The sequence below is a fragment of the Aythya ferina genome (assembly GCF_964211825.1).
Source record: "Aythya ferina genome assembly, chromosome: 2".
NCBI classification, from domain to species: domain Eukaryota; kingdom Metazoa; phylum Chordata; class Aves; order Anseriformes; family Anatidae; genus Aythya; species Aythya ferina.
Window position 1 is genome coordinate 55,150,517 of NC_140297.1, and position 26,360 is coordinate 55,176,876.

Sequence of the window (26,360 nt, forward strand, 5' to 3'; positions counted from 1 at the left end):
TATCTCAGCAAAACTGAGGGTCTCTTTACATCATAGACATGATGGGGTCAAAAGAAACATAGGAACAGCAGGAACAAGTCCGTTGCAATTATTTTGCTGAAATAACAAATAAAATAAAAATAAAAATTATTATTTATAACTTATTAAAAAAAAAAAAAAAAAAAAACATTCTCCTTACATATACTACTCTGTCAGAACTCTCTTCCAAAACATAAATTGCTGTTTCATTCCTAGCCTACTACTCCACTGCTGGCAAACACAGAATGATTGGCTGGGAGCTCCCAGGGAAACAGGTATGTGACTGTTGCAAGAAAATGACTGTTGCAACAGTAATACAGGCTTCAAATAACAGAATGCCTTACACTGAAACAGATGACACAGGACTAACACAGACAATACAGATAACAATCAAATCCTTTATTTCTCAATTTCAGTCCAATACCAAATAAATGAGACTGGTCTGCCCCCTCAGGAAACAGTCAGCAGATTCAAACACTGGGAATTTCATAACAGTCTTTTAGATATTAATTTATGAATTGTTATTTCATTTATTGATTCAGCTTAAAAAGAAAAGCACTCTATAGTTTTCTTTTTTATCCATGAGAAATTAGTTTGGGGATGTGCTCCTTAAAACTCCAAGTTGTCATGCTTCTCCTGAAATTCAGTTTAAGAGAGGATTTTCGGAGTGACAAGATGTGTAAGGATACAAGATGAGTAACTGTGCAGCAAAAGACACATAGAAAACAAGTAGGCATCCATTTGTCTTTGCTGAAAGGAATTTCTTTGAAGGATGATCATTTTCTGGACTCATCTGTCACCACTGTCCCTAATTACATTGGAAAAATTGGTCAGCTCTAATGGGAAACATAAGGATACTCTCTTCACTGTATCTTTTACTGTCCAGAATCATGCAGCATCCTGCCCTCTTTTTTCTTTCCCAATACATTTGCTTAAATGATGGTTATAGGATTGCACTCTTTAGTGACATTTGCTTCTCAGTGTCTCCAAAACACAACATGCATCTTTTGCTTAAAAAGGCATGCTTCTGGCAGCTCAATAAAATTAACATAACAACATAACTCTAACAGCTGAATTAGAGAAAGGAGATGGCTTATACCTAAATAGCTACATTGTGGCCATCTTCATTTTTCCAGGAGTGACCCCTTGATTATTTATTTCTTTGTATTTTTAGTCTTTTAATTGCAGAAAAAAAATAAACAAGCCCAAATCAATGGGAAATCCACATACTTCTGAACAGAGGTGCCTGGTGATCTGTCAACAAAAGGAGTACATAAATAACACGAGTATGTAAATGCCATTAGCCCTATCACTACCACTAAAAATATTTAATTTCTAGAGATGATAATGATGTAAAATCAGGAAAGGTGACAGGACTGTGCTACAATACCATTTTTTTTGGACAGTTTTTTTTAGTGAATGTTCTCTTTGAATCAAATTACTGGATGAGTCCTTGTGAAAAAAAGTAGTACAACTCTTTGTCTTTAAGAAATGCAGTGCAAGATTAACCAATAGCACGTATTAATCTAGCAAAGCTTGATATCATACACTAAGTAAAAGCTTCTAATTAATCAAAGCTCTTTATATATGTCACTTTTCAGTACAAATTGGTACTAAAGTTTTTAGCATTGACATGCCATGTAGATCTGTATTTCCTATATTTGTATAGTGTTTGCTACCACAGCAGCCAATCAATCAACCAGATTGTTCAGTTGTATACTATAATTCCCCACCATTTTAACTACCTACTCATGTTTTTATCTTCAGAGCTATTTGTAAATAACGTAAAAGCATCAACAAAACTGGAAATGACCAATCCCCTTCCCTTTTGTCAGTCTCCAGGCTTTTTTTTTTATTATTATTATTTTTAATTAAAAGAGGCATGGAGGTTACTTTTCTATTTTCTGGTTGCCCTTCATATTCCAGTGTCCAAACATGAACCATTGAAACCCATGTGTCTAAACAATTTGAAAATATTTGAAAACCCCACTTGCACCCTTAATATATTTAAGCTTTCAAAAACTTTTGACAATATGACCCAGAGAATGCGTATCCTAATTTCTGTATGAATCCTCACAGAAAAATAGGAAAATTGATGGAGAAAATGTTACTAGACAGTGCTTCTGTAAGATGTTACTTGGTATCCTGATGTTTTGCAGTTGATATGTGATTGCTATATATTTTCAGCAAGATTAGGATCAGTTTCAGAGATTAAAAGTCCCATTTTGTTTTCCAGTACCAGTTGCCATATATGACAGCATCATCTCTTTAAAACTAGCCAAAAGTGTGGTTTTTAAAGAATACAAGTTTGTTAAGAATGAAATTGGGAAATAAGTAACAGAACTGTCAGAAAATCTTGCAGTAAAATTAAGTGACAGCAAATTGAAGTCACTGAAATCTCTCTCATGACTGTTTGGCCAAGCAGTGAAATAATGCAGAATAATTGATGGCATTCTTCTTCCAGTGCTGCATATGAGGAAAAATGAGGAAACCTTCAGACTGACAGGTAATTTTAGGAAAAAAACAGCAGGAATTTTCTCGTACAGGCAATGAAAATAACACCAAAGGGGAAGTACTATCACAAAGAACAAAGGCATTTTTAACCCTATCAAAGGGTTCTTAACTAATTGAATGTCAAGAGAATTCAGAAACATCAGTCCTCCAAACCTTGGAAAAATCTTGCACCAGAATACTTAAACTCTTGAAGAAATCTTAGCACAAGGTGTGTAAAAAGCTGCTTGCTTTTTCACCTGCATTAACAAAGGCAGTCTAATACTTTGACTCCTGTAAGCATCCTTCTCTCCTGCAATTAATCCCATTAGTTAAGGATACTTACCAATATGAACAAGATATCACCAAAGAACTCAGTTTCATGATTATAATACATTTGTAAAGGAGATCAAACAGGGCAAAACTACGGTGCTTCCTTCAAAATAAGTAAAATTACTTTTTTACTTAGATGAGTACAATCCAACTCATTCTATAATTCTATGAGTTGCAACATTAAAATTATTGCTCTATAACATAGAGGTATTTGTACTTGCAGTACCTGTATTGCAAGACTTTTTCTTTGTATACAGATGCCGCTGGCAGATTTCAATGCAATTTTTGCTAGCTGGACAAGAAGGGCCTACTTCCCTTAACTCCTGATGATCTTTCCCACAGCTAGAGGGGAAATTCATGAATGCATCTTTCACTCAATGCCATGAGCTTCAAGACTTTACCCTTTAAAAGGCTGAAAGGTTGTAAAGTCACCCACCGTGTGCAAATAAAAGTCCTAAGGGAAAAACGTCTAAGTTGTAAGATTAAATTATGAAATACTGTCAACAGGTGGAACTTTTCAACATGGATATCAGTCATAGGGAAACATAGGGAACTGTTTAACACATAGCACTGAAGTACATTTCATTACTTATCATGTCTATCAGCTGGTTAAGATCTTGCATAATACACATGAGGTGATACTAAATAGGAGAAAAGATCAGAGCTAATATGAGACAAGAATGTAGCTGGGGCAGGTGTGGCAGCATCTACCTTGTGACTGCCCTGCCTTGAGAGCAGCACCCAAAACAGCACCAGTGCAGTTTCAAATCCAGTAGGATGTTCTGCATTAGGCTATCTTGTATCACACCAGAGCTAATTCATTAGACTCTTGTTTTCTGAAGTGCTGCACACCTGCAGTTTCCTCTGATTTCAGTTGGTGTGAAGGGTACTCAGCGCTTCCAAAAACCAAGCATTATGCATGAGCAGACATGCATCGAAGAAGCTGATGCTCCACAAAGCCAAAAATGCCACAAATTACACAAGCCCTGTGAGTTTCCTACAGAGTACAGTTTGAAGTGTGCAGCTTTGTAGAGAGATGTCTAAATAGCTCCAGCAACTACAAAACAGAAATAGAGATAAGATAACCTCACTGCTGTCAGTCTTGCAGTGCTATGGTCACTCAAACAAAATGCACTCACTCTTCATGCTATCTGGCAGGCATAGAAACAAACTGCAGCAGTTTCAATACAACACATAATTTTACATTTGGACAGGATAGTTTCATACAAGAGGTGGATTTCTGAATTGGTGTATGAAGAAATGTTATTGTCTTCTTACTGAGAAGGAAATCAGAAGAGGGAACTGCACAGAGGAAAACAGGCTTACATGATTTTAAAAGTACATTGCTTTAGTAATTTAAAAGAAAAAGAGAAAAGAAAAAGAAAAAAAAAAAAAAAACATGGATATAAGTAACATTTGTCTAAAATGCAATGAAATATAAAGTAAATATAAAAACAACTGCCTGAGGTAAAAATAATACCAGCTAGTGTTGATTAACTCACTAGTTAGTTTTCATTAATGTGCTCTATTATGCACACTTGAGTTAAATGGGTCTACCTGTGTTCATGGGGCCACATTGCAGGGACTTAGGAGCTACAGCTTAGCCCTATGCTAGTGGGAACCAAATATAGGAGGATTTTAATTTGTCTGGAACATAAATATTTTACATGTGTTAGGGATAACAATAAATCCTGGCTCCCATTATGTGATAAAGCTATCCAGCACCAAACATAAATTGTTGTGAAAGGTGCTCTGACATAAAAAGCTGAAGAAAGGAGTGTTAGTGGAATTATTCCTTGATGAAGTATTATCATGAATTTTCACTGTTGTCATAACTGAATGACAACATGAAGGCGAGCGAATGGCTAAGACAAAAACACCTTTCACTGAATACAATATAATTGATGTTGAGTAGAGTAGAATTTTTCCTGAAAAAAACTGCCCAAATTTGGCAAGCCTAGCCTGTTATATGTGAGGAATAAAATAGGGATGTCCAAACTATTCTGTTTTAGAGAACTTGCACATCCTTAATAGGTATTATGCTGTTCACTGTTCTAAGTATTTGAGATCATCAGGGTTTTTTGTTTGTTTGTTCATAAGGACAAATATTGTTGTATAGTGAGAACTATCAAAACTCAAACTCTTACTTGATAAATTCTGTCAGGTTGCACCATTTTTTGGAGTCCACTTTCTTCATCATCTCTTCAAAGAATTTTCCACAGGCAGGCAACTTTTCTAACATCAGAGATTCATTGCAGGGTCTAGTCTGTTGATGTGCACCTAGGTAAGATAAGAAAGCACCTTAAATGCCAAATATTGGAATAGAAGAAGCACAAACGCATAATTTGCAAACTCACATAATTCTGCTTGCCTCTTTCTGTTGGAAACCTAAACCTAACATTCCATTTCTTTTCCTTGTATTAATTAGTTTGAAAGTAAGATCCCATCATTGCTGAAAAGATTTGGTGGCTTTTTTCCCACTTCATTCTCTGCTGCTCCAGAGAACCTGATATCCTACCTTCTTCCATGAAAAAAGGAATCTTACTTGCTTGCCTACTTGACAACCAAATACTGCTTTATGGTTTTCATTTTCTCTATCTCTTTCCTCAGCTTCAGTTACTTCATTCACAGTTGCTACATAAATAACAAATACTAATAACATAAGGCTGTCAGGAAATTTCACAATGATAATCAAAGTTTCTCCCAACTTCTCCCTCTTTTCTAATTATGTTCTAATTTTATATTGTGTTGGCCAAACACAGTCAGGTGAAGTATGCGAGTCTTCACTTAAAGAGAAGTCAGACATAGCCCTCACTCTCAACAGTGTACTGAGGCTTGGTTGGTTTCATACTTCCTATCAAGACTAACCTGTCAATCAGAAACTTGAACATCTCCATTCAAAATGGGATGTGTGACTGTAAAACAGCTTCAAGTGCATGTATCCCACTCATGAAGATGACAGCTCCTTCAGAGCCCAGACAGGAGCTCCTTTTGATTTAACTCAAGCTATCACAGCTTACTTCAGATGGTGAAGTCACTGACTCACTAATTCCACATGTAAATCAAGAGACAGCTATCATATCTGTTGAAAGCATGAAAACAAGCTTTCAAACAACAGCACATTCATAACTAGACAGTCCATCCTAAACCTGAGACCCTAAGCCTACAGTTTCATACTGGCCACAAACAGTATTCATTGTCCAGGTGTACAAATGACTAATAAAATGGCACCATCTGAATAAACCCTTTACATCTGCCCATACTTCCTTCAGTACATCTGACTGGCATAGCTCTCATGGCTGACACTAAGCCTTTGTCAACATCAGAAAAAAATCAGATCTACAGTTAATCAATAGTGACAAAAATGGTGACAATTATGAAATAAGGAGAGTGTAATTTTATCCTCTGGAAGTTAACATGATACTATGAACCTTTTTATTTAAGAATTCCCACAAATTCATCTGGCAGCTGCAGCAGTTATAAATTACACTTTGCAATGCTAGATGTGCAGATGAATATTAAAGCTGGACAGAATTCAAAACCAGATATAATAGTTGTATGTCTGACAACTTAAATCCTGCATTGATGCTTGGACAAAAGTTAGGCAATGCAGAGTTTCCTAGCAGGGCAATCTAAACTGCCAACTATCACTTGATTTATAATCCTATAAATTGAACAGAATACAAGTTTCTTCTCCATTATGTAATGTATACTGACAATTTACTCCAGCTCTTTCTCAATGGAGTATTTAAAGTGAATTTTCCATAGCCTTGGTATTTTTGGTTTGCTCTCTTTAGAGCTTCAGTATTTTGCAGAGTTGTAAGAGAAGCTCTGATAGAGACATTTGACAGTAACAATAGGACAACATACTAGTCTGTCTAAATCCCTGGCCAAAGGGATTCAAAATTATGAATAATTTTACAATTTTGCCATCTCTATTGAGACTGACCTTTACAGAATACTGAAACACTCTCTGTTCATACAGCCAGTGGACAAGACTGACTATAAAAAAATGCTTGAAGGTTGAATAATTGAAATGAGATAAAATAAAGTGCTTCTCAAATGGCTGTCACTGACAAAACAGAAATTTGTAAGTTTTGAATTTTAGAAGTAAAACTCACCTGCTAATCCCTCACCTGCTAATCCAAGTGTCATTAGACCATTAACTAGAAGGGGGAAAAGAAAGAGATCAGTTAGATAGTTTCATTCTATCATCTAAAAGAATTAATGTAGATACAAGCAAACTTGAACATAATTCGTGGTTCAACAGAATATCAGAATATTCAAAATGTTAATTTGAACATTAGTTTTGGTTTTATTAAAGAGTAAGTCTGAAAGGAAAAATGAGTACTTAGAGAACTTTATGTTTTAAGTCGCTATTTATCTATCCTTTAAATGAGAGACTCATACAGACTTGTTATGGGTCTGTCTATACCACTCTTTCCTGTAATTTCCAGTGTAAACAATTAGGAACAGCAACATTTTTATTTTAGTTTCTTGAGACTACTAACATGAAAGAGCTGGAGAAGCTAAAGCATCTACCTGAAATGTAGGTCAACTGCACATTCTAAACTGTAAAGTACATAAAAATCCCTCTGCTATTAAAGTTAAGCAAGCACAGATTCACAGAATAGTTTGGGGTTGGAAGGGACCTTAAAGATCAAAGTTTCACTAACCCTGTCCTGGGCAGGGACACCTCCCATTAGATCAGGTTGCCCAAAGCCCCATCCAACCTGGCCTTGAAAACTTCCAGGGTTGGGGCATTCACAGCTTCTCTGGGTAAGCTGTTCCAGTGCCTCACCACCCTCATCATAAATCCTCATCAAAAATGTGTTCCCTGTGCATTTGGAAATGTAATCCTGTGCTTCATGTTCTCCACCTTTTACACAAAGGAGCCATGCATTTTGAAAAAAAAAAAAAAAAAAAAAAGTGTTATAAAACCCTAAGCGTTTCATGCAGATGTCATGTTAACCCAGGTATGTCAGAAGAGCATCCAAAGGGAAACACACACTATTCTAACAAAGAGAGTCTTCTGCTCATCAATTTGCACTACTTCCAGATGGATGAAATTAACAGAAGCCCACTGTGTTAGCACAGCTCCAGCCACACTTTGGATTTCACGGATGTCACAAACATAGCTAAGAGGGATGTGGCTTCAATTATTTTTGATCTCCTACTGAAAAAAAAAAAAAAAAAAAAAAAAAAAAAAAAAAAGCTGGCAAATATTTAGTGTTAACCTTACATCAGAAATGAAATGAGTAATTTCACACAGATGGTTGCCTCCTGCTCCTTTTTCAGAACCAGCATGTCACTCCAATAAAATAAACCAAGATATATGTCGCAGAATATCAGTCCGAGTCATATTGATTCTTTGCCTTCACTGAAATATGCCAAGCTCTCAACTGCTAAAAGTGAACTGTTACATACATACATCTGAGAAAAATTTTGGTCCTTACCAGGAATATATTGTTATTCCAGACAAGCAATAATCTCTGTGTTAGTTACCAATGAACCAGAATGTACTGAAACTGTGAAGAGCAGGAATCCATGTATCAGAAATTTTTTTTGCATTTAAACACGCAGATGAAATATTATTATACACTCTGATGGCTGTATCTCTTTCATAAATAAGGCCTTTTTTTTTTTCCAAGGGCATTAGTTATTATATTAGTAAATATACTTGATGCCCTGCATAGTTTTTTTCTTTAATCTGTACTTGAAAACGTGCTTTATCAAGTCTAGAAAACTGAAGATCGAATTTAAAGCGCGCACACTATGAGGAAAGCCAAACCCACCCGTTCTTAGGAAATTACCTAGATGCACTATCATACATGGTCCCCTTGATGACCACAGACTGCACCTGCAATTCCTACTATATTATTTCCTACCACTGATATCTAAATCCTTCATAGTTATTGCTGCAGTGATCCTCACAAGACCTTGGTGAGGTAAATGAAACACAATTTACAATGAGAGAGAACCAGTAAAAGAAGATGTGTACAGAATAAAGGCTCACAGATTTGTGGTCTCATCACAGATTCCCCTGGTCACCGAAAAACTTCCTTTTTGCTCTTTCTGATCTGATACAAACAGAGTAGCACAGAATGTTTCACACCTATACTAAACCAAAGGAGTCCACACAGATTCAGATAAGGGTAAAACAACAATAAACACTGACACATGCTATGGTGCTCAAGCCTCATTGTATTCTTTGCTCTCAGATGTTCAACTCATAACAAAGATTTAATCACTAGACTATAATTCGTTGGTTGTGACAATTTTCACAAAAAAAAAAAAAAAAAAAAAAAAAAAAAAAAAAAACCTTCAGGCAGCCCTTTTTAGGAATGGTGAAGTTCAGTTTATTTCTTGAAAGACTGATACCAACATACATCATTACCAGGTAAGACATGGGAAAATGAGTGGGTCACTGCTGCAAGAAGATGTCGCCATAGTCTCAAAATAAACAGTTGCCAAAATACATCCTGATACACTCCTACCTGAACCAACAAAAGGGACATTCAGTTTAACTGTAGTAGTTGCCTGCATGTTAAATCATGTCAATAATAGATTACAGCAATGGCCTTCCATTTTCTCCATATATTGTAATAGAAGATATGATTGCTCCTAGTGTTAGTGGAATCATACTACAAGACCATCAACTTGGAGCCTGAGAAAGGTGAAGGAAAGCACCAGTACAAATGAGGAAAAATAGGTTTGAAGAGCCTTTCTTAAGAAAAAGATAAGTAAACTACGATAAAGTAGTAGAAAATAAGAAAACCAAAAAAAAAAAAAAAATCTAACAAGCTTTTATTAGCAATCTACTTCAAAATCTTGTACAAAAGATAAAAAAAAAAAAAAGAGAGAGAGAAAAAAACACTTATCCTAGACCTATATTACAGCCTCTTATTATCTATACTATCCTTCTGTAAACAGACACCATTTTTACATTAAAAAAGAAAGTCAGAATGGGATCCACAGCAATATGGAAATTCACCATTAGGATACATAAGAGGGAAACTGGTCTATAATGTTTCAAGTGTAGAAACTTGATTTGCTGTGAGATAGATAAATACTTCTTTAAGTTTATTTTTCTAATATACTGTTATTATTCATTGCTACTTTTTTCTCAGAGGCTTATAGCCTTTACATCACAACTATTTCATAGATCAGAAACAACCTTTGGATTGCTGTGTGTACATCCTACTGCATGTTACACTAATCATTTTGTAATAATAATTCTGAAGACCTTGTATAAGTATATAAGAAGGAAGTGTCAGAATATTAATTTCCCTTGCCTTAACATTTCTTGTGAATGCTGCAATTACTGACAAAATAGATAAAACTATTTTTGAGAAGCTCCAATACTTCCTCAAAATAGACATGAAGTAATTCTTGTTTTATCTGACCACTGTGCAGTTTTTCATCAGCAATTACAGCAGTGTACTCTTACACATATGTTGTCTGGTATACAATCAGATTTGAAATTTTTGAAATTTCTGTGGTCTGATCCATAAATGTATTTCTTCTCCATCATGTTTTTCACCAAAATAAAAATAAAAAAATAAAAATAAAAATAAAAATAAAAATAAAAATAAAAATAAAAATAAAAATAAAAATAAAAATAAAAATAATAAATACTGACTTCAAGTTGAACCTCAAGTCAATACCCCACTTCCTTCTATATCTCTTTTTAAAGAGGATCCTGCCAGTCACCATGATATAATTTATAACTACATTTCTAGACATCAGACCAGCATTGGGAGTTACCCACTAAACAATTATCTACTTTTCTCCAGAATCTTAAGTTTTATTAATAGCAGCACATTACTATGTAAGAACTGCTCTGACACACAGTTCATAACAGCAATTAAAACCACAGTTTGAAATGACATCTGTTGCTCTTCAATCATGCACCTGTAAGTTGTTGGAGATGCAGAATAGACTTGAAAATTCTATTAATATAATTTTGTCATACTGATCAAATCTCATTAGTCACATTTATTTTATAAATCTAGTTTTAAATACTGAGCAAATCAACCTTACAGAACTGTACTAAAGTTCTTCCAGGTATTTATTTAAATGTTACATAAAGTTACCTGTTGCATAGCCAGTAAATTCAGCAATCTTTTATTTAAACCTAAAGTTATGCTGTTACAAGTTTTCTTGCAGGAATGCACAGACACGTTATGGTATCTAATCTAATAAAAAATTCATGTGGAAATTACTTCATTTATGTTCTGACACAATGTCAACAAGTACCCTATTACACCACAATAATATTGGTTACAGCTTGGGTAAGATTTCTTTATCTGTTGTCATGGGCATTTATGAGCTCAAGAACCTCACTGCACTGGAGTCTGTATAAATACAGAAAGAAAATATAAATGTCATGTGTCTGCCTTCCAAAGAGCTCTCTACAAGCCCTGTATGGGAGAATTTTCAAATGTATGTGTTCAAGACACCTCAGATTATGAAGAGCCTGAGCAGTCCTGAAACTTGATGGGAAAGCTTATGACAAGCCTATACCTGAGCCCTCCTGGGACTTCCTGGCAGACAGAAGGCGCCAGGAGCCAGTTCACATCTGGGGTAACTTGGGATCCACTTTTATCTCACCCCTCACTTTACCACAACTTTTTGTGGTGATGGGGTGTCTTGGGAGAAAAAAATAAAGAGTTTCCCAATGACAACCTTTGAATAAGAGGACTGTAAGACAAACCTTCAAATATATTTTGTCAAACTTCTTATACCTTCTCTGTATAACCTCCATACCTACCTTCAGGCAACTATCAACAGTAAGCATTTCCTAAAGGCAGATGAACATACACCTCTCTATTACAATTTTGCATTATGTTAGAGCACACAGGCTTGTAATGCCAGCTCAAGCACAGTGCTGGAAGGAAGGGCAGAAGTATAGTTAATTAGAATATGGCCACGGAGCTCCCAGAGCAGAAATATGTCCTGACAGCAAGAGAAACATGAAAAAACGTATCTTTTCTGCACCTCCAGCTACAATCTAAGGCTTGCTGCACCAGCTGTTGGGAGAAAATGGGATGATCCTTAGTTAGCATGTAAGTGCATTCATTGAGTTTCAATCATCTCAGTTCACTAAGGATCTGACGCTGGCATATGCTGACCCATCTACCAAAAGCGAAAGCAGACATGACAACCAGGTTACTGAAACAGATTTAGCTTAAAACCTGCCATGCCACTGCCTACAGCTCAAAGAGAAGAGTCTCACCAGTGTTAGCTTCACAAAGGGCTGTGAAAGCATAAAGTCATATTGCTCCCAGGATCCACACCATACACCTTGCTCAAGTGCCTTAGGCATCTGGCTGGTCCTCTCCATGCTGCAGCCCATGCTTAAGGATCTAAGTCTTTATCCTTACTGTCTTTTTAGGCCTACTTCATACTCCCACAAATTGCAGCTCTGGGTTATTTTTTTTAATATGTGGAATCACTTCTCTGAGCCCATTTCTTATTCCAGCTAATCCCACCAGGACGTTAAACCCTCAACAGAGGTAACAGTGATAATTTAGCATTAAATTTATACATAGATGTGCAAAGCATAAACTTATGCTAAGAGAAAAAGCCTGAAACACACTCAGGGAAGCAAAAATTGTTGAGGACTGTCCATTCTGAAGCAAGCTCTCACAGGCAAAGCACAGGGACCACTCACAATTGCCAGGCTGATTATGCACAGCATTGGCAGGGCATTTATCAGGGAGCAGCAGGAGCAGGGCTGTGTGAGAGGGACAAGTTGGGGTGACCATGGTGCAGGTCACCCTTGCCAATGGGATGCTGCCCCCCAGCCTGAGCCAGGTAGGCAGAGCTGTGAGTGGATAACATGCTGCGCCAACAGCCCCAGCATTGCAGGGGACAAACCAGGGAGCACGGACATAAATGAGGAAATAGTGCCAGAGGCAGAATGGGAGACAAAGTGAGTCACTACTTCGGTTCACAATGCATACAGGAAAGCTTGCCAGCAAGCCAGAACATGTGCTAGGGCCAGACCACCTATGGTGCACATCAGTGAATGTGACTCCCCAGACCCATACACAGGGTTCAGGGGGACCTGGTGAGGCTGTTCAGGGGATTTATAATGTGCTGACAGTCCTGACAAGCACGTGAGCAATAGGCAAGCAAAGTCCAGCCTTCTACCCAATCTTAATGAACGTGATTCAAACCCTACAGCACAAGAAACAAACAACAGGAAGTTACAGGTGAGAACATGTTGGGAAAAGGCTGTAAAAGCAAACCTAACCTTTTAAAATACATAGATACGTCATATATTAATTTACCACCTGGTTAAGCTAATTAGAAGAATACTTCCCCCTTTAGGATAAGTTAGAATTTCAAAATGTTTGCATCTCCCTATGTATTTTTTTTTCTGCTCTGTTATGCAAGGACATAAGCAAGTCAAAGATATTCCCAGAGCCTTCACTTCACTTGACCCTGAGCCTTCCCAACAGCTCTGCACCACCTGCAGCCCCCTGATCTATCACCCAAGGCCAGCCCTGCTCTCCCACTCCCTGACAGCACATGCCAGGTCTCCCCACCCTGCAAGGTAACTGCAATTGAACTTGCTCACTTGTTTCACCATCATCATTCAAAAAGTGGTCCAGCTGGGTACCTCTACCCACTATGCAGTGAAATATAAGCACATTCTTACAGCAAAATAAACCACATCTTCTCAGGTGGCCCACCCTCTAAGAGGAAACTAACATGAATGTCTGCATTGTTTCAAGTCTAGGAGGTGCTGTAAAAGTACGAAAGGAAAAATAATGCTATTGGTACAAAAAATGAAGTCCCACCTGCTAATCTTTAAATAATCCTCACTACAATATATATGACTCAGAAGGTTACCTTTTGTTCTCAGTTACTAACTGTACTTTTGACACTTCTCCTTATAAAAGGACCAGGACAGGGAGGGTGGACAAGGACAGGACACAGGAACATCACCATATAGTGTGAAAGCAGCAGAGGAAATGAGGCAACTGAAGTTCATGGAGCCAAGCGATGACAGGAATCCAACACAAAGGAAGGATGCTGGAAATAAACAGAAGCTTGCAATAAATATAGTACTTGGGAAAAAAAAAAAAAAAAAAAAAGTGTCAAACTTGCACTCAAAATTGTCCCCAAAAGAAACATGCCTGTATCAGCACATGGATATGCAGGTGCAAGGTAAACAGCAGGGTAGATCAATCTGTTGGTGCATCAGCAAAGTATAGTATCATCCCAGCTCTCTGACTCCTCCTACATGTCAGTAACACACTACAAAGCAATCTGGTTTTGGGAAGGAACATTGGGCTAACTAGGGGATGTGAGCATGCAATGTGGCACATATGAAAAGATTTTTACTGGGCTGAACTCAAAAGGAAAACTCAGGAATTTTCTCAGTGCTGACAGTGAGTGGGAGATCTCATGTGGGACAAATACATGTAGTTCTGTTTTTTGTTTGTTTGTTTGTTTTCTTTTTTAATCCATGTTAACAGTTTCCCAGGTCTGTTAAAGGAATGTAGACAGAAGAGAAAGAGTTAACTGATGCAGCTGGTTTTGGCTAAGGTACAACCTGGAAACTTAAAGAAGAAGTTTCTCTATGCCCAGGAAGTTACCCAGCAACGAAGGCTAACACAGAAGTCAGCTTTGCATTATTCCTTGATTTGATGCTGATACCTTTTTAATACTTTATATTTCTTTTCTTGTGTCAGCTGTGTGGAAGACATTAGTCAAAGAAACGTAATATTTAAAACTAAATGTGCAGTTCAGTGCTGCACTTTATCATGGTTTGAGGCATTATGTTATTGCCTTTGAATTGGTAAAGTAATTTCCGACAGTTAACAATTTTGGACATTAGAGTCTTCTTCCTGCAGAGCAAGAAAAGCATGAAAGGAAGCAATTTAAGCTTTTTCATTTCATCAGTGCAAATCAACAGGAAATGTTACTGAGGGCATCAACTGCTCAGTCTCATGTTGGTTCAGTTCCCCAGCTTTCCAGTGACTACAAAGAAACGTGCCAATTATTCTGAACTCATACTTCAATTGTGAATTTTTCAGAGAAGAAATACAAATGTCTTTCACATTCCTTTGTAAAGTGCTTAAAGCTCTACTGCCAGCATATAAATTGTACTTGACACTTTCTGAACAGCCTACATCTACTCCCAGAGTTGCTTGATGGGTTTTCTAGTATTTTGCTTGAAACCAGTATGCTTTCTTTATTTAAATAAATATATAGCCAGTATGCAGTATTTAAATAAATAGTTTAATTTAAATAAAGCATACCATTTCAACAACAGACTTAGGAGAGATACTTTTTAGCAATCATCCAAATATTTAGATCTGCATTACATGGAAGTCATGTGGCTCAATGTGAAATGCCAAATGTTTTCTTCAACTCTTTCCTGTCCAATTATGATGTTTTTGATGAAGCATTGTGTAACTGAAATATAAAATGGTATTTTTTACAACCACTGATCTTCAGACAGTAGATGAACTAAATATTCCAAAAGCAGAACCATTTGCTTGAAGTAAATTCTCTTCACACTGTTTTAATAGAGTGGTATAAATCAATGTGCTCCTTGAAGGAAATTGTAACTCAAGATCCTCCCAGAGCATAAAACTGAAGAAGAATAAGAACAGTATATTTGTTTCCATAGTAGAAAGAAATTCATGGCACTAGAAACTGTTTAAAATGTTTAGACATGACAGTTATTAGACAGACATTACGGGGACTATGACCTAATGTATAATGGCCAGAAGGTTCCAGAGGATGATGCTCCTCATGAAGTGCTATAGGCTACTGCCTGGAGAAATGATAAGAACAGCTTTTCCTAACAAATCCAAACCATCTCTGGTTGTATTCTCTTCTGCCCCCTGTTCCCAGGGTATTTAGGAAGGAATGCTATTCAGGATGTATCTACAGGCCTTGCAAAAACCTTATGCTCATTTTCATCTAAACTTCTGAGAGACCTAGTCTTTGGGGTCTTGGGATACAGTGATAGTCACACAGATTTATTATCTCTTCACCAACCAAATCATAGCTCTTATTTATGATCAAAGATAAATATGCTTTTAGCAAAAGGAGGTGAAAACCTTGTTTTCTCCCCTAAATGTCTGCACTTCAAGTTCATTATAGCCTTGTGAGGAACTACTACTGCAATCTCCACTTCACATCAACTATGGAAATAATGATGGAACTGGAAATTTGTCTAAAGCCAGAAACAGAAATCAACATCACACTGAGTACAGTGTCACCCCAACAGCAGTCCTGTGCCAGGACCTGTCACACAGCCATCCCCTTCTCTCAGATAATGTTGCCAGAGCAACTGAAGTACACGACAATCCCTCTCTGCCCGAGATAACTGTGAAATGTGTCTGCTGTGTAATTAATGGAAAAGGTACATGAATAAATGAGGCAATACAGTTCAGATTTACTCCCCCAAAAAAAGACATCCAACTTGCAACTACAGTGGAGAGACACTCTCCCAGTCTATGTAAGAACACTGATCTCCACCAAAGCAGTATGCATATCCAGGACCTGTCTGACACTAGCATCTGATCACCCTTGAAGCACGTATTTGATGTAATGGGTACTCATTATTGCAACTCAGCTGCCTGTCATTAACTGAAGAGGCAGGAAAAGACAAAATAAAATGTGATGGAACATAAAGTTTCCCTATAATAAGGAAACGTAAGGTCAGCACCATACTGACTTTATGCCTATCCACCTGTGAATGAGTGTAAAACACCAGTCCCTCAAGGCAAATAAGGACTCTAATCTGCTTCTCTAGAATAGCCCAAGAGAGGTTAAGTGACTTTTTCTCTTATTTTCTTTTAAATAACCTTGTGAAGGGGAAATGACCCATATAAGTTTCACAGACAAGGGTCACAGCACACTCCCTCCTGAGGAAGTCTTTAAAACCGTGAGATACTTGAAGACATGAAAGTTTCTTGTTCCTTTGACAGGCAGAACATTTAAATGAAGATACTGCCAACACAGAAGGCCTGGGAAAATGTTTTTTTCACATTCTGACCAGACAACTAAAAACCCCACCATGCAAATCCATCTTGTCTTGATGCTACATGCACTACTCTCCTCATACTGTTACTTACCATGTTGTGTCATTTTATCAACATAACTTCTATAGAGTCACATTTTCACTGTATTCCATGTCTACCATGAAAAAGTAAGTTGGGTTGACCATTCAAGTGTGAGGTTGTTTTCTTAAGTACACAAAGTAGTCTATTAGTGCTCCAGAGCTCATAGGATTCTAGGATCACACCATAACCCAAGTTGGAAGGGACTCCCAAGGATCATCAAGTTCAAATCCAGAAATCAAACGATATGTCTGAGAGAATTGTTGAAATACTTCTTGAACTCCAGCAGGCTTGGTGTGCTACTTCCCTAGGGAGAATGTTCCAGTGCCCAATCACTCTCAGTGAAGAACCTTTTCCTGATATCCAACATGAACCTCCCCAACACACCTTCATGCCATTCCCTCAGATCCTATTGCTGGTAAACACTGTAGGGAAAAATACCGAAAGTATTTCTCCCACTGGGTCCCCTGAGGTAAAAGAATTGCTAGGGAGTGATGAAATTATTTACGGAGTCAGGTTAAAACAGTGAACACAACCGACCTTGAACAGCAGGCTCCTGAGATTCTCAAATCTACACATTTCTGAGCTCTGTGGTGGTTGATCCGTCATCCAGAGTTCCCTGATGCACAGCAACCCTATTGTTTCACTATCCAAAACTTATTTGCATAGCCTTTCTCTCAAACTTTGACACCGTAAATAGTTAAGAACTTTTTCTGTAATTTAAGAGTAGAACAATCTCATCCCTCATTTTGGGGACTACGCAAATAAATATCTGCATAAATTCAGATGCAAATATATATATGTATGTATATATGTCTTGCTATTCCAAAAAGCATCGGAGCTAACTGTACTGTGTGACTGCTAGACTTTGGTTTCATAACTGTGAATTTAATTAGTGGCACTTGAGTTGACTGCTTAGTTTTGCACAAAACCAGCCTCCCTGCATCACTGTAGAATGTTTCTATAACTCTCTGCTGCTGTACTGAGGGGTAAGTGAAGTGTTTTAATTCACCCTCACTTACAGAAAAGAGCACTTCATACAATTCCTGTCACTTCAATGTGTATTCATATCTTTCAACCAAAAAGGGGGAACTAAAATGAAAGCATAGACATAATCTGACCAATATTTGTTGTTCTCTATTGATCCATACACCGTAAGAGTTTCTTAAGCACAAACACCATCAGTGAAGCTGCAAAAAAAGTTTATCTAAATCTGCCTGCTTTCAGTCTCAGAAACATTCTTCTTGGTCTGAAATTTTCCCCTTCTTTGGTCTCATATTGAGGTGAACTTGCTTTTCCCTTAAGTCTGAGGAAAATTATCCTCAAGATTTTTGAGTCAAATAAGAAATCAGTACAAGAAAGTAGGGAAGAACGTCTTCCAATAATCTCTACACCAAGCCAATAACTTCTGTTCAAATGAAAATGTATTCTTCAAAAATATTTCCAGTTGTAGTTTTCAAGACTGAAAGTGATGGAGAATTCCCACTTCCTATGGGAGATGTTTATTTTGGATTGCTTCTGCCAGTATTTATTTCTTTGGCAAGGTTTTTCATAATTCATTACATGATAAAGTATGATGTAGCTCAGAGGAAAAGGAAACCAAACATCTAAGCATACAACAGCCTAAATCTCCAGAAGACCAGTATATCAAACATCCAGTCTATGTATCCCGTACCACCCTGACAGAAAAGCAAGAAAAGGATACAGTTGAAGCCTACTTTAATTAAAACCCACTGAATAATACCAGATTTAAAATATTACTCTACCACACAGATTTTTATCTTCTATTAAAAATACATAATTTAATGCATGAAGAGCATTAAGATTTCTTTCCAAAATCTTGACATGCAGAAAGACAAGAAAACACAAATAGTTTGTGGAGCTTAATTTTTCCTTTCACCTTTCCTTCACATTGCTTTGACTTCCTTTGGTGTTTCTAGTTTACACTACAGCTAGTAAAAAAGAAAGTGGACCCATAGTTACTGCATCAATACTAGCTCTATTTCACTGTGCATCACTAAGTATTTTATGGCATAATGTTTCCTATTCCAAACAACCTCCTGGAAATATCTTCAGCAGCATCATTAACCTAATGATAAAGACTGGGTTGCCTGAATGCAAATCCAGCCTAGGTCCAGTGATCAAAAACAAGGAAGGAGGTATTTCAATGACTTTTTAATATGATACAGTAAGTACTAAATTTGAGGTTTTTTGTGGTGTGAGGTTTTTGTTTATTTGTTTTGTGATACTTAGCTTATAACAAAACTATATAGTGATGTGCTTTTCTAAAATAGGAATATAGGAGATTTCATACATACTGCATTACAACCATGGAAATTCCAGCTTTGAGAGTCTTTGAAATGAAAACAAAACAATTTTTTTTCGTATTTCCCTTGAAGATGTAAACTTAATACTGTACATAGTAAACAGCTAAACATTTAAATCTTTTCTAACATTACATTGGACAAGTTATATTCTTGATATGTGGAGATCCGCTGAGAGCAAAGCTGGAATAGCTCATGAACTCATGAGGTGTGGAAGGACTGTGCAACACCTGCAATGACTTGCCAAACACAAACACAAAGAAATTTGCTCCAGAGCCCCATGCAGCAACCAGGCAGCAAAAACAGATACCCTCCAAACAAAGGGTCCCCTTCACTTCTAAACTGCAGAATGTGTCCAGGTACTCCACAGACAATGGAGCCTCGTCCATGAGACTGTGGGCACCCACATGGCCTCTTTATTACCACATCTGTGAGGACATTTTCCTCACAGCCACAATGATGTTCTCCAGTGCACAAAGCATGGGGGGTGAGCAACAGGGAGGACTACAGACCAAATCCAACAATTTCTAAGCCTCTTCTGTCCCAGTACTCTCTAACCTAAAGTTCAAGAGCTTAAGCCTTGGAGGAAACCCAGATTTTCTGTCCTGTTAATGAACACTTGAATGGCTTCTACAAAGTATTATTTCTGGAAGATACTTAGACAGTCTGTTCACAAGACCCAATGGCTGTGAACTGTCTTTTCCTTGACACTGAAGGCAGGAGGGCCACATAGACCAAGTGAAGCATATCCTGTCACATCCCAAACTAAGCATTTTTGAAAAATCAAAAGTACAAGAATATTTTCTAAACATTACAGTCTCTAGCATTAATCTCACTGCACACAGAGGAACACAAAAGAAATTGGTCACTTACAACATTTGGAAACAAAACTCTGAGTTACTATGCAAAGTGACAGTCATTATTGGCTGATGTAAGTTACAGTATTTCTTCTCACACTGCCTGAAGAATTTTTCCCCATATCAAGCTCTCCAAAATAAGGGCAAATTAGTCACATTTATTAGGGTGTGAAAGTAATAAAACAGATGCTTTATTGTAGGGTGCGGTGCTTCTGCATAGTCCTTTGCTTACTCAGCTTAATCTAGTTAGATGCGAACAAGATGTGCCTTTGTCAGTCCAGTGCTGTGCTATGGCCTCAGCAGGGCCTATCACATCATCATCTTCAAATCAGAGTCTCACTTGGAGCATAGGTGGAGCAAATAAAATCCTTTCTGCAAAAGGCCATAAATCTGGCCGTCTGCTTCACACAGATAAAATTCTCTATTCCAGGGCTAAATATAGGCCACCAGCTGTTATGCAGACATGCCCCTTGTTCAAGCCAATATAGTAGGTCATGTCAAGCTGCTCTCAAGATAAAGGCTGGGACCCTCTCTAGCCTTCAGATCATTTTGAAAAACACCATCACACTTTTAAAGCCCTTTGTGAGGAACCAAACTGCTTCCTCTCTTCAGTCTGGTCTCAGGGAACCAAAACTAAAAATTTCTAGAAATGAAGACTTCTTTTTTTGCTTTCTACTCACTTCTTTCCTTATACTCATACCCACATATCTTCCTCCCAAATGCTCCAAAAGCTTCAGGCAGAGTTTTAGGTTGTTCTACACATACAGCCACTCTAAAATAATGCTTTTTTTTCTGTCATTTATATTTTCCAGTTTGTCTCAATACAAGACTATCTTTGAAGAGACTCTTATTTTAGAAAAAAAGAACGGGCTGTTTTCATAAAACACAAAATAATATACCTCTATTCTGAAATAGGATGTTTCACACAGCAGCTTTTACTAAAATAAAAAGGTGTGAATTAAAACAGGCTTCATTATGTTTGTGAAAATTAATTTCTTTATGAGCCTTAAATGAAAACACGCTTTGCTTTCTTCGTACCTCTCTCTCAAGCACTAATTTCAACAACAAAGACACAGATGGTAGCAAATGAAGTTTTCTAAAGGACACCCTCACTTTGTTTCTTTCCTGAGTTGGAAAAACTGAAATTTGATTCATTTGACTCTAATCCAAGCCACGAATCATCTCTTATCAATGGAAATGTAGGAGAAACTAGAAAAAAAAAAAAAAAAAAAAAAAAAAAAAAAAAAAAAAGAAAACAAACAAACAAAAAAACAAACAGGTGCTGCTGCAATGTTTAAAATACAACTTAATTGACAAAACCTCCCACAGTTCTCCTTGAGGTGATCTGTTCTTGCTCATAACCCTTTTCTTAAGATCTCATGGTTCTTGTGTATCTTCACCTGCCTATGTGCTACCTGCCTATCTCAGTAAAGACTTCTAGCTTCAGTTTGCATCCTCTCGGTTTGTCTTGCAGATATAGCTAAAACAAACATAAAATCTGGGGCCTCAGACCTCAAAGCTATTTAGAAACTGAACTACTATTTAGGCAGGGAAATCTTACGAATTCAAGAAGAAGTGTTTACTACCTTAACGGTTTTCAGGATTGGATCTCACTTAGATTGGTATAAATTGGGTTCAGACAGCCCACTTCCTTCCTTCCCACATTCAATCTGGAGTTACCTGCAAACCCTTTGGTATCATCCCTACTGGCTTCTGGGACCAAGAGTTGGAAATGGCATTTGATGCTCTGTGCTACCACCTACAGTTCACACCCAGAAACTTTAGATAACTGAACTCAAACATTAAATACTGCTGTCAAGTGCACATAGCATGAACCTGTCTCCCATGTCCATGTCCTCAGTGAAAGGACAACGTTTTCCCAAGAAAAGGGATCAGGAGAAACAGAAAGGGTGAAGGACAGTGGGAAGAACATATGGATCCAACAACAAGTTGGAATACAGGTTGCTTATACACTTAATGCTTTGCTTTCAGAAGATTTTGATGGGGTCCACTGATCTTCCTGTTCATCCGGTGTTGAAAATCATATATTTAGAAAATGAAGCATATTTATTTTGGTAGAGAAGTATTTTTGTTATAACCTTCTGTTCTGTTTCAAAAACAGATGTTCTTCTTTGCAAAGGTTTATTAGTTTTACACGCACACCCGCCTGGATCTACTAAATTCAGCACTCCCACACTGGTTTTCCCTTTCTTCATCCCACCCTTTGCAGCTGCAGAACAGCATGATAGATTTATAAGGAAATAAATACACGCACACACACGTGTTGATTTGGTTTTCAGTCTTTAACCTAGCAAAATTATTTCCCATTAATTTTCCCGCCCATCTGAGTCCAAACTTCCTAGGAGTTATGGACACTGCGTTCCAGGCAAAGGGAACTCAGGACCTTACAAAATTCAGATTTTAATACATATTTTTTTCCAGGATTGTTTACAGGATGAGATATGGTATTTAAAAAAAGATAGTAAGAACAGGCGTGTGAAGTCAGTCTCTGTTCCCAGCTTTCTAACTGTCCGGTTGTTCACCTCTTGCCAAAATGTTAAGCTTCTGCTGTGAAACAGGATTAAGAAATGTGAACAACTATATACAATCTTGGAAATCTGCATAGGAAACTATTTCTGATAAGTACTGTAATCTCTCTGTATGTGTATAAATACACATGCTGTATATATACACATACTGAGAAAGACTCCTCTAGAATTTAGAAAAAACATCCAGCTTTATTCTGATAGCATCTTTCAACTCATATACAAATAACACCACTGAAATGTGGATATTATGCAAACGATGGAGGAGCAAAGTTTTGGACAGGGATGTCAAAACAACAACTACTTGTATAAAAAGCCTACTTCGTCTGTTATATGTCTTAGTCAAGTCATTAAAGTCATTAAATGTCTTAAGTTTCTCCTTGCTTTAGCTTCCATACATAGGAGTGGAATATCATAATATCCTACTGGATTCTTTTAAATATATGATTATTTCCCAGTTCCCTAGATTCTGCAACCCACAGATACCTTCTAAGCATCCACACTCTTATGATAAACTATCAATTATGTGCGCCTGTGCCAGCCACCTCAGTTCACAGATTCCTTCCCACCAGCAGATACATACACACACCACCACAAACCCAACTTCTCCTGTATTTTCTGAGCTTCCGAGAAGCAAACACACTGTTTTTTTTTGCCATCTTTGCAAAGAGAGACAACACAGCCAATGATTCTATATAGCGATAATGTTTTCAGAGCCACGGACGGAAAGACACTCAGAAAGCAGTGTCCTGAGTTGGGAGAAGGTCCCAGTCCCTACCAAGACAAGCTCCCTACAGAATTCGGTGAGTGTTAACACTGAAGACTCCTCACCTTCCAGAGAGTTCATGGGTCTCTGGTTAATCAAAAGAAGACATTAGAAAATGAGGAGGAAAGCAAAATAGAAACCTTTTGAAATAACTGATATTAAAAGCATGTTTGCATTGCTTGAAGAAGTTTAGTTTTCAAGCAGTTAAGGCTTTCCTTATTAAAAACTTTCCTTATTTTATGTCATAAAAATTTCAAGGCTCCCAAAAGGCTTTTCTACCAGGAAATTACTCTGATTTAATTTAGTTTTTGATTATATCTGTCCTTTCCAACTTAAAGCAAAAGTGATGTATTATCAGTTAACAGATATCCTTAAACTCATTTCTTCGCTGTTATGCTTTTAAGAAAGCAACTAGCACAGTCAAAAATGTCTAGCACAATTGATTTACCTGTGTCTCTGGTAAAAAATGTCTGCTAGCTTTCTGAGCTACAGGGATTTGTCCCTCACTCCACACATTCTCTGAAAGTAAATCTTCACTAAGTAATTTTGTTTTGTAAAAGTCACAGAAACATCAGGATGTCTCCACAGTCAAAAAATAAATAAATAAATTACTACTTGTTTCCCTAACTTCAAGACTGCATAAATCCTCATCTATCAAGGCAGGTGTTAGACATTTTTTTATTCATTTTCAGATGAGAAGTAAAGACAAATAAAATGAACGATCAATATAAGATTTTAGCAATTCTCAAGTCACAGAGACCAGAAAAATTATGTATTTGACCTGTAATTCTTTTGACCGAACAGGTAAGACAACGATGCTGAACACTATAAATACAACTACTCATTTATTTGTGGGTCTTTTTATAGAAAGCTGTCCAGTGTTTACCAACTTTGTACTTTGGTAGGAGTGTGAAGTTAGTGAGTGAAGTTATAAAGTCCTCAGATAACCCTTCTAAATCTACAAGGTCTGATTTTCTTCTCCGCTATCTGTGACTTGTGGGGAATTAACCTCATCTCTGGGTTTATTGTAAAGGGAAGGTCAGAAATGCCTCCTCCCAGCAGCTTTTGACCTAACTGCAACACACTGTATCTGGGAGTCCTAACACTAGAAACCTGATGAAAAAAAAAAAAAAAAAAAAAAGCACTACACAAGTATTTCTAGCAATAAAGTTAATCTTACATTTAGCAAAAGAGCTGAAGGCTATCTACACTTCTAACCAATGCCCATTTGTAACTCAGCGCTCTAACAACAGCCCCCTCTTCATCGTCAGCTGCAAACTTTCCCCTTCTCCCGCGACCAAACCTGCCTCCCCCAGGGTCGGATTCGGGCTCCGCGAGGCTGACCAAGTCGGGTCCGTCTCTCAGAGGAGTGCTGTTTGCGGGACCAGCAGAGCAGATGCTGCGCTCTACCCCAGCCCACCCCGCTCCGCGGCGGGGAGCGCCCTCCCGCACCACACCGCACTCAGCACCCCGGTCCCCGCAGGGCCCTGCGGCAGGCGACCCTTCTCTCTCTCTCCCTCCCCGGGAGATGCTCCATTCTCTTTTCCGAGCTTCACCCCCGCGCCGTGCGGATGCTCGGCCGGTCCACGCCGCCCCCCGCGGGGCTGCTGCGTCCCGGAGCATCAGCGCCCAGACCCGGGACGCCCCGGCCCGGCCCCCCCGGCTCACCCCACAGCAGCAGGACGGGAAGATGCCGGCGGCAGCAGCCGGGCGCCTCCATCCCGGCTCGGCTGGGCGGCGGGGGGACAGAAGCCGCATGGGGTGACCGCTCGGCAGCCGCAGCCCCCCGGCGGGCGGCTCCTTGTCATGCCGCGGCGGCCAGCCCCGGGCGGCGGCGGGGGCGGGCGCGGGGGGGTGGGGGCGCGGAGCAGCTTCCCCGCCCCCGGGGGGCTGCCGGCAGCGGGGGGGGCGGCTCCAAGGCCGGGCTGGGCTGGGCTGCACCGGGGGGATGCTCCGGGTGGAGGCAGGGAGAGGGAGCCCTGTATGTGTGTAAGAGCGGGCGTGGGGGTATGTGCACGAGTGTGCGCGTGTGCCTCTGCATGCACACGCGTATGTGTGTGCGTGGGGACGAGCCTGTGCCTCCAGGACCTCCCAAAGCCACGACAAGCAGAGGAATACCATTTCCACCCTACTGAGCCAAAGGTGGGGGCGAGACCCTCCTGCCCGTAGGGAATGTCTCTCCCCCCAAACACCCAGCCCCTCAGTGACGGGGGGGGGAGGGGAGTCGGGGACCCCTACTGCCCCAGGGAGCTGCAACAGCCTTTCCCCTCCTGCCACCTCACCCTGGCTGAAAGCACAAGGGGCTGGTGACCACCTGCCTTAGTCCACCCTCAGCCCCTGCAGTTTGGCCTACACAGCACCAACATGTTAACTTGCTTAATATTTACGGTTGAACATGGGCAGAGAGATAGCCTAATCCCACACAGAGCCAGAGCAGCCAGGAGCTCTACAAAAATGCTTATTTTTGTGTCTCTATTTCATCTCTGTGTGGCACTATCCAGAGGGAGGATGGTAAGGCTCCTCCTTTTCATCAATACTTAAACGCTTTATTCTTTGAGTTCTCTCCTCTCTCTAGTAATTTACCATCTCCAGCAAGAAACAACAGATTGAGAAGCTCCTAAAGAAATATCTTCTTAGCTAAAGATATTTGTACTGCTAGGGAATAATAAGTCAGAGTGTGTTTCTAGGCACAAGGAACGATTCACCTCAGTAGCTGCCTTTCAGTGGAACATTAAATCATGGTCATTGTTAAAGGTCGAATGACAGAAAATCTTTAAATTTAAGAAAAATTTTCATGCCATGCACAAGAACATAGATGCTTTTCTATGTCAGTCATTTCACTCCTGAAAACTTCAAGCACTTGCCTAGAACAGTGCTTTCAAATGCTTTTGGAGAGTGGGACCCCAAACACGGCAGAACTACACATTGCACGT

General features: G+C 38.7%; 1 protein-coding gene across 2 annotated transcripts in view; it reads right to left on the reverse strand.

The window, feature by feature from the left end:
- Positions 1-25,252, reverse strand: part of RAMP3 (receptor activity modifying protein 3) — a 52,119-nt gene extending 26,867 nt beyond the window's left edge. Inside the window, exons 1-3 of one of the 2 annotated variants that reach the window (XM_084511924.1) lie at positions 25,096-25,252; positions 6,963-7,007; positions 4,989-5,121 (exon numbers count right to left, since the gene is read on the reverse strand). In XM_084511924.1, coding sequence (XP_084368050.1) covers positions 4,989-5,121; positions 6,963-7,007; positions 25,096-25,147 — 230 coding nt within the window. In that variant the 5' untranslated portion in view covers positions 25,148-25,252. The remainder of the gene's footprint in view (positions 1-4,988; positions 5,122-6,962; positions 7,008-25,095) is intronic. The other variant, XM_084511925.1, reaches the window with a different exon arrangement.
- Between the last annotated feature and the right edge of the window lie 1,108 nt (positions 25,253-26,360).